Source organism: Carassius auratus, chromosome 15 (genome assembly GCF_003368295.1).
Source record: "Carassius auratus strain Wakin chromosome 15, ASM336829v1, whole genome shotgun sequence".
NCBI lineage: Eukaryota > Metazoa > Chordata > Actinopteri > Cypriniformes > Cyprinidae > Carassius > Carassius auratus.
Window position 1 is genome coordinate 14,160,628 of NC_039257.1, and position 10,929 is coordinate 14,171,556.

The 10,929-nt window shown below is 35.6% G+C and overlaps 2 protein-coding genes across 4 annotated transcripts; one reads left to right on the top strand and one right to left on the bottom strand.

The window, feature by feature from the left end:
- Positions 1-208: 208 nt before the first annotated feature.
- igldcp (Ig-like domain-containing protein) lies at positions 209-6,393 on the top strand. 3 transcript variants are annotated; one of them, XM_026282600.1, is made up of 7 exons: positions 211-356; positions 546-679; positions 2,263-2,303; positions 2,411-2,758; positions 3,498-3,767; positions 4,815-4,865; positions 5,018-6,393. In XM_026282600.1, the coding sequence occupies exons 3-7, from the start codon at positions 2,279-2,281 to the stop codon at positions 5,095-5,097; spliced, it is 774 nt and encodes a 257-aa protein (XP_026138385.1). In that variant the 5' UTR covers positions 211-356; positions 546-679; positions 2,263-2,278; the 3' UTR covers positions 5,098-6,393. The 3 variants fall into 3 exon arrangements, with proteins under 3 accessions (XP_026138384.1, XP_026138385.1, XP_026138386.1); XM_026282601.1 differs by having other exon boundaries at positions 233-356; positions 561-679; XM_026282599.1 differs by lacking the exon at positions 546-679 and having other exon boundaries at positions 209-356.
- Positions 6,394-6,875: 482 nt separating this feature from the next.
- LOC113115193 (perilipin-2) lies at positions 6,876-10,613 on the bottom strand. Its single transcript, XM_026282596.1, has 8 exons — positions 10,461-10,613; positions 10,258-10,309; positions 9,908-10,103; positions 9,740-9,822; positions 8,654-8,939; positions 7,951-8,135; positions 7,743-7,862; positions 6,876-7,529 (listed from the first exon to the last, which is right to left on the bottom strand). Exons 2-8 carry the CDS (start codon positions 10,285-10,287, stop codon positions 7,152-7,154), a joined length of 1,278 nt encoding a protein of 425 aa, XP_026138381.1. The 5' UTR covers positions 10,288-10,309; positions 10,461-10,613; the 3' UTR covers positions 6,876-7,151.
- Positions 10,614-10,929: the final 316 nt, after the last annotated feature.

The window sequence follows — 10,929 nt, forward strand, 5'->3', positions numbered from 1 at the left end:
GTTTTTTTATCATTTAATTTTTCATCAAAATTGTTCATTAACTTACACAAAAAAGTTTTATACAATGTCAAAACACTATTTCCAGAGACACGAAATTAGATATAATCTTAGATATAATCTAGATATAATCTCAAAATAGTTATTTTGACTGACTAAATCTCATTAATATTCCGATTAAATTCTACCCTACCTTATTTGGGCTAACCTAACGGTTTCGACTGATGGTTTCGTTTTCGGGAAATGGAGAGAGATGGATAGGCTATATATTCGCTGCGGAGGTTGATCTGTTTACACTCGTTCAACATCTCGTGCAGGAACAGGAGACAACTCAAATGTAAGATGGACAGAAATAACTGGTAAGAAACGTCCTTAATAGCAACACAGTAATGTAAAATCATGTTGCATTCTTTTAGGAATCAAAGAGGTTTATCAGTAAACGGTGAGAATAATAAACATAGGCTTTAGCTAATCATGAAAACAACAGTTAATTTGCTTCTTTGTCCTCCAAATATCCATGCTGACGGACTGTTATCAAATATATTCAGGTCTTGTTGGTTTAGGTCTCTAGACCAGGGGATAGGCAACGTCTGTCCCCCCGGAGTGCCGCTGTCCTCCAGAGTTTAGCTGTAACCACGAACAAGCTAATCAAAGTCTTCAGGATTACTAAGGCTACAAACAGGTGAGTTTTTTTTCAGGGTCGGAGCTAAAGTCTGTAGGACATCAGCACTTCAGGACCGATGTTGCCTACCCCTGGTCTAAAACTTGAGTTCTGTTGAGTTTAAGTTTCGTTTCGTCTCATCATCGCAGCTCCAGGAATCTGAAACTGAAGCGCGTTCAAACACAGACGGACTTTATGGCAAGCCGTATTAGCATTAAATACACCGATCATAAGACAGTGACCAGGAGGGGACGTCTTCGGTTAATTAGTTGAGATCATTTTGTCCAGGTAATGACATCCTTCTGGCCTCCAGATGCTATGTTGAGGGAACAACATCCATTTCTCATGGCCATGACTTCTTATGTTCAGGGAACCACGATTTTTCTTGTGGCCACCAGTTTAAAGTAACCGGGGACTATATGGATAAAACATTTTTACTATTTTAACATTTCATTTATTATTATTATTATTATATTAACATTTTTGCATTTAGATTCAATCGGTAAATGGACTTGTTGAATGGATAAAAATGTTTTCTTTTAGGCCTATTTTATTTTATGTGCATTATGTATTTATACTAATTTTTACTATTATGAACAGTACAGACAAACAATTTATAGATATGTTTATTGGCAAAGTTCTGTAATTACAATTTAATTTAATTAATTGAAATTCTTACAAGTTACAATTAAATTAGAAAGCTCTCTAACTGCAATTAAAACTATTAATATCAATTTGAAGTCAAATGTTAGGCTGATGATACATGGGGAAACCTGTTTTGAGCAAAGTTGCCCAGCAATATTGCCTAAAAAGTTTCCCCGTGTCATCAGCCTTAGTCAAGACTTGATTAAGATGCTGTATGACATCATTTTAATGTCAGTTTGTTGTTGATAGCAGTTTTTATTATAAGTTAATAATAAAAGTGAGAAAATAATTTTTATGAAAGGCTTAATTTGACGTGTTAAAAATCAGCATATGGTCACTGTCTAGTGGGCTTTGTTTTCAAGTGTGCAACTCATGGTATTTGCTGCTCTTTTGCTGGCAGCCGTTTATCAAACAACGTTGCATTGTTGCAGGCGCCCCCTTCTGAATTGGGGGTGAATTGCCTGTATTCGTTGTAAGGCCTCATGCACCGAACCGAGATGCCCATACCATGATGGTTCGATACAAATACATTTATCATTCCACCCCTACTATTACCTGATTTAGAGAACATTACAATTGCATTTAGTAACAACTAATTTGGAGAGCACTTTTATATAAATTGTTTGTAGGAACTGCATTTTGGAGGTCCACAATTCAATTGTTACTAAAAATGACAAAAGCAGAGCTCTCTAAAGCAATTGTTACTGGTAGGAATTGAAGTATAGAGCTCTCTAATCGTAATTGTTACTATTAACAATTATATCGAAGCGTTCCCAAATTTAATTGTTACTAGTAAAAATGCAGTTGGCCTATATTAAAAGCTAATATGGCTTGCCATATGGAGCACTACTTAATAGAACACAATGCTGTTGTCTGGAGACTTTAGATCATCTGGACTGAAAGTAGTAAATATACTCAATTAGCCTCAGTAGTCCTAACTACAATTTATTTCTTCTCAGGATTTCAGCCTTTCTGATGCTGTGGCTTCTTATTTGTGTTGGTAAGTAAAATGACAATAATAAAAATATGACTACTTTATCATTTATTAGCATTTTGCTTTAATTTTAATGTCAAGTAATGTGTATTTTATCAAACTTGCCTCTATAGGCTCCTCTCCCCTCTCAGTGGTTGTCCATACGTCATCAAGGGTCGGTCTGCCAGCTGTCCTGCCGTGTTCTGTGGCATCACACCTGGAGTCTAATCACAAGCCTCACATTCAGTGGCAGACCATAAGGGATTCGGTGTTTGAGCGAATGGGACAGGAGCAGTTTCAGGGGGAGGCTTATAGAGACCGGGCAGATGTCCCACAGGAACTGCTTGTGAAGGGAAACTGCTCTCTGTTCTTGCAGGATGTCAGATTCAGCGATGCAGGCATTTATGAGAGTTACTTGGTGGTTGGTGGATTGAGTATCAAGAAACGAATTTTCATTCAGAGCGTCCACCTTGCAGTAATCGGTAAGGGCACTTTAACACTAGAACACATCTCACTTATAGCAGTTTTAAATAAATAATCTGTGTTTGGTACAAATTAAGCTCAATCGAGATCTCTTTTCAATACAATGAAAACATGGCGTAAAAACTGAAAAAATTCAGAAATTGACTTGATGCCAAAACATTTAGTAAAATCTTTACAGTTCAAACAACACACAATGCTTTAGCTTAAGAATTAATTTAAGTTCTTTTATAAAATTATAATCTTCACATTTGGTCCAGGAACCCATGTATAGCTTCTTTCAAAGAAAACAAAGAAGTTGTAATTATTATTATTATTTGTTGTAATCAACATTATTTCACAAATGCTGTTGATTTAGTTTCATTTATATTGCTTTAACCTGCTGTATAAATCAGTGATTTCATTTTTTTTTAAAGTTTTGTTTTAATTTTATTTTTAGTCAAAGTTAATTTGAGTTATAATAATGTTTTTTTATGTTTATATTATTTTTCTTTCAGTTTATTCATTTTTAGCTATTTTATTACAATATGTTTAACTAAATGAGAATGAGAAATGTTGCCTTTTCAACTTGCTGATATTTAAAAAAAAAAAAAAGTAAAATATTTTATTTCATGTTAATAAAATGCTTTTTTACTATTTTAGTTTTAGTTTACTAATAACTCTCTTTCAGTTAATGACTAACTATAATACATTCAACTATAATGAATCTAAATTGATGCTTTGTTTCTCATCCCATGGTAGATCACAAGGACATCAAATCTGTGCAGACTGGGGCAGAACTGATCCTGGATCTGCACACGCCACAAGCTGAACAAGTGATTTTTCAAAACAGTAATGAAACTGACTGGGCAGTCCTGTGGGAAAAAGATGCAGTCATAAACAAGAGAGGTTATCTGAAAAAGAGAGACAAGATTTTAATTCTCAGTAATGTTGCGGCCCGCAGCGCCGGAACATACAAAGTTCTTGACTCAGAGGGTTTGGCTCTCAGCACAGTGAAGGTCACTGTTACAGGTAGGTCACTTTTGTTGAGTATAGTATTCTGTATTGTTGTGTACTGTCAAAAATCCAGCTTTTGTTTTGTTATAAGAACTCTTATTCAAAAATGTTGACATTACATAAAATATTCATTTTCTCTATGTAGTGCTTTTGAGTCTGTTTTGTTGTAAAAGTTTGTCATGTCACCTTTAACATGATTAATGTTTTTCTTCTGTGAGGTTTCTTCCATTTCAGTACATAAATGAAAGTTCTTTATATATATATTATATTATATACATTAATTTTGAGTTTATTTTCAAGTTAAACATCTTACTTTGTGTTTGATGAAAGCAAATTTCATCACTTATTTTTTAAGTTGATGCAAAGATTTTTTTTGAGTAAACCCAAAAAAGATAGTTTTAAGCCTTAAAGCTTTAAACCTCTAGCGCTTTTCATTAAGGGGTTGAAAAATAACTTTTTTTCCAGTAAAATCAGTGTAATGTGTTTTTGTTCAATAGATTTTTTCTTTTGAAATCTAAAAGAGAAGTTTATGGTACTAATTAATATTTATACAATAGGCCTAATTATTTTATTATTTTCTCAATCAATGTTTCATGTTCAACTATTTAAAATGGAATTTTTGAAGGCATATTAGTGACATCTGGTGGGAGTAAAAAAGAGAAACAAATGAAATACCATGGTGTGAGCGCTAGATTCCTATAGATCTACAGTATATAAAGAATCATTGATTTTATACATTTCCAAACACTTGCTTTGTGTTGCAGTCCCTGTTTTGCGTCATGGCATATTTCCTATATTGGTTATTTTTGACCACAAAGGAGCCAAATGTGTCTTTTTTGTTGTTGTATCTGAAACATGTCCATGATTTTTGTGTTCACATAGCTAATGCGACAAAATTCACCCCATTCTGATGAAGCAAAAAAAAAATTTACATTTAAAAAAGCTAATCTTTTCGGTCATTTCTGATCAAAACGTCATAGAGGTGTAGGTTTTTCCAGATTTTTTTTCCCAGAGTGGCCAGTTGTAAGACTTTGTTAATCTCAGTCTTTTTCTCAATTGTAGAACCTGTGCTACCAAAAGAAACAGAAACTCTGCAATTAAAGTCTGCATTGGGTAAGCTGAAGACAAATTATGTAATCGTTACTTGACAAGCTAATGAAAACCTATAAAAAAAACTTATCTTGATTGTGGAGGGAGAAATGAATTGCATACAGTCTTACAGTTTTGATATTTATTGTTATTTCTTCCCACTTTTTTTATTTCAGGTGAAGCTTCAATGAATATGCCAGCTTTAAGCCTCATTACTCTTTTCCTCACGTTTCATCTAATGCTTCAAACGAATTGAGATTGTTCTGGTTTTAACTGTATTTTTCATGTAACTTTTGACTGAGCAATATAAGGCTACACTGTGGGAAAACAGTTGTGAAAAGAGTGTTGTTTTAGATACTGTATTTTATAAGTCTCTTCTCTTGGCATCTATGAAGGCTCACTAATGTGTGAATACCTGAAACCTGTGTGTGTGACTTTTGTAGGGGTTGCTTTATGTACAGTGACTTATTAAAATAATGTAAAATTGTAGAGTTAATATATAATAAACAAATAGCAGAAGATGAAGGTTTTTTTAACTGTTTGATGTTTTTGTTATTTGAACATTTCAGCGATCCTGATATAGATTTATATAAAAAATGCATTTAGATTAGTAGAAATTTGATGCAAAAAAAGTATTATCAGCATTTACCTGTACTTTTGCTATCGCATTAAATGCGTAGCATGAGATTAGAGTAGATTCATTAAAATATTAAAATTCAGATGTTTATCATATCTTTGTACACAATGGATGACTTCACCATTGTTATATTTAAGATGCTTGGTGCATGGACCTATTAATGATGTTTTAATCCCTTTTATCTAAAATATTGTAATTATCAGAAAAAAAAGACACTGTGTTGTCTAAGTGAAAAGTTTAATGAAGTCATCGGATGCCACATCCACTTTAACCAGCTGTTTGAAATGTGTGCTGGCAGTGTGTGTACACAAACACCCTATAATTATAAAAATCCACCCAGTGTTTTTTTTTTTATCTCGTTAAATCATTTCTTAAATTGAGCTAATCTCCGATGCTAAGATCCTAAGCGATTGAGGTGTTCAGTTGTTGGATGTGATAATGAACACGCAGAGGATTGCTTTTTTTTTTTAAGGGAATGCACCTTGATCTACTACATGCGTCTATCTTCGTGCAAATCATTTGTGATCCAGCTTCACCAACAGAAGATAGTATAAGGTTTTTCTTTTATGAATCTATACAAATTGCCTTCCCTAATAACATGCTACTTAGCAAGTTTCACAATGAATGTGGCTAAAGTTTACAGTCTCTCAGATAGCGGCTTGGAAGAGGGGGCGGAGTCAGCAGAGCTCATTAACATTTAAAGGAACAGGCAACAAAACAGCTTGCTGTAAACAAAGCTGTTTTTGACAGGGTAAAAGGGTGTTGTTTAACCTCCCGTGCTCTCGTGAAGCCCATATGGAAGCTCCTATACGTGACTTAAACTGTGACCTCGAATGACCGCTAGAGGTTGGCGGCAAAAGGGAGTAAATCCCATAGACAATCGATGTTAAAATAACCAACTTTACAGCAGAGAGAGAAAAAAATTTACAGCCTGGTTTAAAAAATGATTTTGGTCTATATAACTAATTTTGCCCTTCATGACAACTGTGAGGGGGGTGAATTTTTTTTTAGAACTCATCCATTTAAATTATATTAATCCTTAAGGTTCTGCATAATTAAGGGCGCGGCCACTTGATTGACAGGTGGATTGCCGCTGCTGTCACCGCCGTCGAGTTAGGTGGGTGAGGTTTCGGCAACCAGCTCCCACCTTTTGCCCATTTTCCATTATATCCAGGAGTCAGGCAGGGTGACACACTGCCAAGATGGCGATGGCTAGCTCCGCCCATTTGTGGCTTCAAAAACGCTCTTTAGAAATCTATGTATGACGTCACAGACACTACGTCTATGTGACCCTAAGAATCATATCAACTTGTGCATTCGATGGGCATCCGATGACCCCTTTAAATAAAAATATCATCAAGGTGAAATTTTCATCCTCAAAACACACAAAACAAGAATACAATTTCAAATGTATTATTTTATTAGAAATGTACAAAAACAATAAAAGACAGCAAATTAAACTGTGTAAAAAGCACTATTTGTATCTTAAAGATTAGGCATATGCAGGTTTACAAGAGTAAAGTTTGTAAAACTGTATATTATTAGTAATAATTGTTATCAGAGAAAGTTTCACTGCTTTCAAAGTAGAGAAGGATTTTACTGGCAGGAATGTGTTACTTTACGTGTATTTGTGAGATAGAAACAAATGGTTAACAAATTGTTAATAATGGTCTTCATTCAGTGACTTGAAGGGTCCGTAGTTTGTCACATTCAGGGCTGTCTGCAGCCCCACGTTCCGTGTGTGGGTAAAATGGACCTACCAGCCAATTGAGAGGTGTATTATTAAGCAGGTAGTCCATGACGTTATCCATGGAATCTCTTATTTTGTTCAGCTGGGATCGACTGGTGGTGAGGACGCTGCTGGACAGATCTCCTATAGCGGCTGCCTTACTGAAGCTGCTGTAGATCTCCATGGCGGAGTGGCTGACGGAGACGGCCTGGACCTGGATGTGCTGAGGGAGACCTTTGAAGCTGGACACCAAGACCAGACATGTGCTCTGTAGCTGCTGGCTGAGGTTGTGGGCAATCGTCAATGTGCGCGATTCAATTTGCTGATTGAAAAACATTTGCAAAAGAGAGTTTAATAAGTAATTTTCCATATTATTTTTATTTTTATTTTTATTTTGTAGCAAAAAAACTAATAAAATAAAATAAATCTGGTTAAAATTCCTGAATTTGTAATATCATAACATATATTGCAAAAAAAAAAAAAAGTTGCAGAAATCATGCACCCCTAATTTCCAGTCACATGATGTCTCAGATACCTCAGCTTCGTTGTCTGTGACCATCTCGTTCTCTTCTTGACTCTTCCAGCCCATAAGTGTACTCAGTTTCTCATGTAGCTTCTTGTTAGACACATCAAAATTATTGCGGGTATATTCAATCTAATAAAAAACAAAACAAATAAGCATGATATTAGAAGACAGTATTTTGACATTTATAGATTGCTGAATGAATCTCAGATCAACTTACTAGATCCATGGTGTGGTTTAGCTGAGATATGGATTCTTGGCTGCGTTGTATGGCATTACGAACTTTATCCACGGCCCTCTGGTAAGCCCTGTCCCGGACTTTGCTGGAGAGAGACCCCAGCCGTACGTAGTAACTGAGCAGATCGCTGTTATATTCCAGTCCCCCGGAGTTCTTCACCTCACTTTCTGAGAGAGATTAAGCAGAGAAGCAGAACAAAGAAGCAACTGTTAGATTTGAGAGTTTTATAAATATTATAGGCTCTTGAGACAAAAATAAATTTTAGATTGCTAGTCAAAGACTTCTTTATCTAATGTTCCACTCATGGATAGAATTAATATTTCTTTTCCAGCAAAATGTAATAATTCCAAGCACTATTTGACGATTTTAACAGAGTATACAGTATGAATATTCTTTCAATGTCATTTAAAAACCATATCACAAAAATATCACAAGACATGCAGTTCTCACAGTACTTACGTAAGAGTCTCTCTCTCTCTCTCTCTCTCTCTCTTTTATGTATATATATATATATATACATAAATATTAATGTGTTTAATGAACATTTTTTCTCATTTGAGGAGCCATTTCCCTGAGATATATGGCATCATAAGAAAAAAATCTGTCACAACTTTAAGCTGAGCAGCTTTAAGTCACAATCTAAATATCCTGGTGCCAGTAAACCCAGTCCATCATGTATCCTCACCTCTTTCCTCCTCTGTTTCAGGTAAGTACTGCTCCAGGAGCGTCTCAGATGTGCTCAGTGCTGTGTCCACGCTGCTGCTCATCAGTTTGACCACACTGCTCTCCATCACTGTTTGGACTCCACCGCTCACCACCGTCTTGGTCTTCTCCATGCCGTCCTGCACTGCTCCACGTGTCCTGTCCTTCACGTCACTGAGGGTGGAGGAGACAGACTCCTTGGCACCGTTCATGGTACAGCTGACAGCTTCCTTGGCTCCTGTCACTGCCTCTTTAGCACTGGCGACAATCTGAGAGAGAAGAACACCATTAGAGCAGTGCTTGGATAGTAGTACTGGCAAACGATTAATCACGATTAATCACATCCAAAATAATAAAGTTTTTGTCTACATAATATATGTATGTGTAGTTGTGTACAGTGTATATTATTATAAATACACACATACAGTATTTTATTTTTACATGTATATACATTTATATATTTATATTTCTTATATATAAATATTTAATATATAAGCATTACATATTTTTCTTAAATATATACATGCACGTGTTTGTATTTTTATATGCATAATTAATATACACAGTATACATGATGTAAACTAAAAAAATTTCATTTTATTTTGGATTAAATTTTAAACTGGATTAAACGATTAATCGTTTGACAGCACTATTGGAGAGTTGTGACCTTGTCTACCAACTCATGAATTGAAAAACCCTTTTTAATGAGAATCCCATAGGAAAATGTAAAAAACCTGAATGTACTCAAGCTGAATAACAACACTACGGTCTTCTGTTGAGCTGCTAATGGCTGAATTGAACTTGTTTCATGATAAATTAACTTTACACAGTTATTGAACTGAACTGAACTGACTGGAGCTGAATAATGACACTATTGTCTTGCTACAGCTGTTTTATAGCAGTCTTTTCACTCACTTGAGATCTCAGCAAAAGGCAACGAAAATGATCCAATCGATTCCTGATAAACAAAATCAAGTCCCACTTGGACATACATAACAGTGGGGAAGAAATGATGATTGCAACTCCGTTTCATGCCCACTTTAAGGTCTAGTCAAATATTATGTAATACCTGATCAGATGGCTTGTGTAGGATCGGCAGAGTCTTCTCTATCTGATCCAGTCCTTTGCATGCCAAGTCATTTGCCATAGAGACTACAGAGAGACAGAAACTTTTAGTAAATACATATTTACACTAAAATCAGCCCTGATCTTAACCTGCAAACAACATTCAGCTTACTCTGAGGCTCTAGCTTGCCAATGATGGGTAAAGCACTGTGAAAAGCGACCGATGTTATGGATTTTACACCACTCTCAGCCACCTCACACACAGACTTCAAGTACGGATGGTTGTTTTTGGTGTTGCAGTACACATTTGACACCAAGTCATAGGTGGATATAACCAAGGGAAGGTGAACTATGCGTTCAACCACGTTCTAGAAAGGATCAGAAAGGAATGAACAAATGAATTGACATCCAAACCAACAAATACACACACACACTCACAGACACAAGTATGTGTTTATAGAATTAATTAGTGTTACAATTCCAATAAGATAAATTGTATAAATGAGGATTAAGATGGCACACCTGGTTATTCACAATGTCCACTGAAGCCATGTCACTATAGTTAGCAGAAACTCTGCAAAAGATCAGTCAAACTGTCATAGAAAATCGAGATTCTTTTATTTTTTCTACTATAAGCTTTACTAAAGATACACTGAAAAAAAAGGTTTTCAGTGTAGTAATCTATCTTTAAATATCAGCATAAGAATAAAGAAAAAGATCTGTACCTGTTGTGCTGTCTGAGCTTACAAACCAAACTCCCGACTTGACTCTCAGCTGCTGTATGAGGATTGAGCTTCTGTTCCGGCTTTTATAGAAACCATCTCTCGTGATAGACTGGCGGTGACGTCATGACGACTGATGTAGTCCAAAGGTCGGGGACTCACTGTATGACATAAACAGTGTTTACAAAGATCGTTTAGACACAATTTTCTGGTACTTCTGTAAAGTTGAAAACATTCAGTTCCAGTGTAGCGTGTGACTTGTGCAGATGTGGGTTTAGGAAACTAGCATCTGACACATTAATGCAGCGACTTCCCGTTTTACTGACTTAGTAACTGAGTAATGTAGGTGAAAGTTCACACAGAGTCCGAGTCAGTTCAGGTGAAGTAGGGCAAAGGATAGTTTGGCCTCCACTTATCAGGAATTCATCGTCACAAAGGACTTTGTCATTCTGAAAGTGTCGTCATCTGTCTG

What these genes read in the sequence shown, in the direction of transcription:
- igldcp (XM_026282599.1), top strand. An exon ending in GTGGCTTCTTATTTGTGTTG is followed by an intron (nt 2,304 to 2,410) that starts GTAAGTAAAATG and finishes TTGCCTCTATAG; the next exon opens with GCTCCTCTCCCCTCTCAGTG. An exon ending in AGTGAAGGTCACTGTTACAG is followed by an intron (nt 3,768 to 4,814) that starts GTAGGTCACTTT and finishes TCTCAATTGTAG; the next exon opens with AACCTGTGCTACCAAAAGAA.
- LOC113115193 (XM_026282596.1), bottom strand. Translation starts at nt 10,287, where the DNA reads ATGGCTTCAGTGGACATTGTGAATAACCAG. An exon ending in TGGACATTGTGAATAACCAG is followed by an intron (nt 10,104 to 10,257) that starts GTGTGCCATCTT and finishes GATCCTTTCTAG; the next exon opens with AACGTGGTTGAACGCATAGT. An exon ending in TGAAACAGAGGAGGAAAGAG is followed by an intron (nt 8,136 to 8,653) that starts GTGAGGATACAT and finishes AATCTCTCTCAG; the next exon opens with AAAGTGAGGTGAAGAACTCC.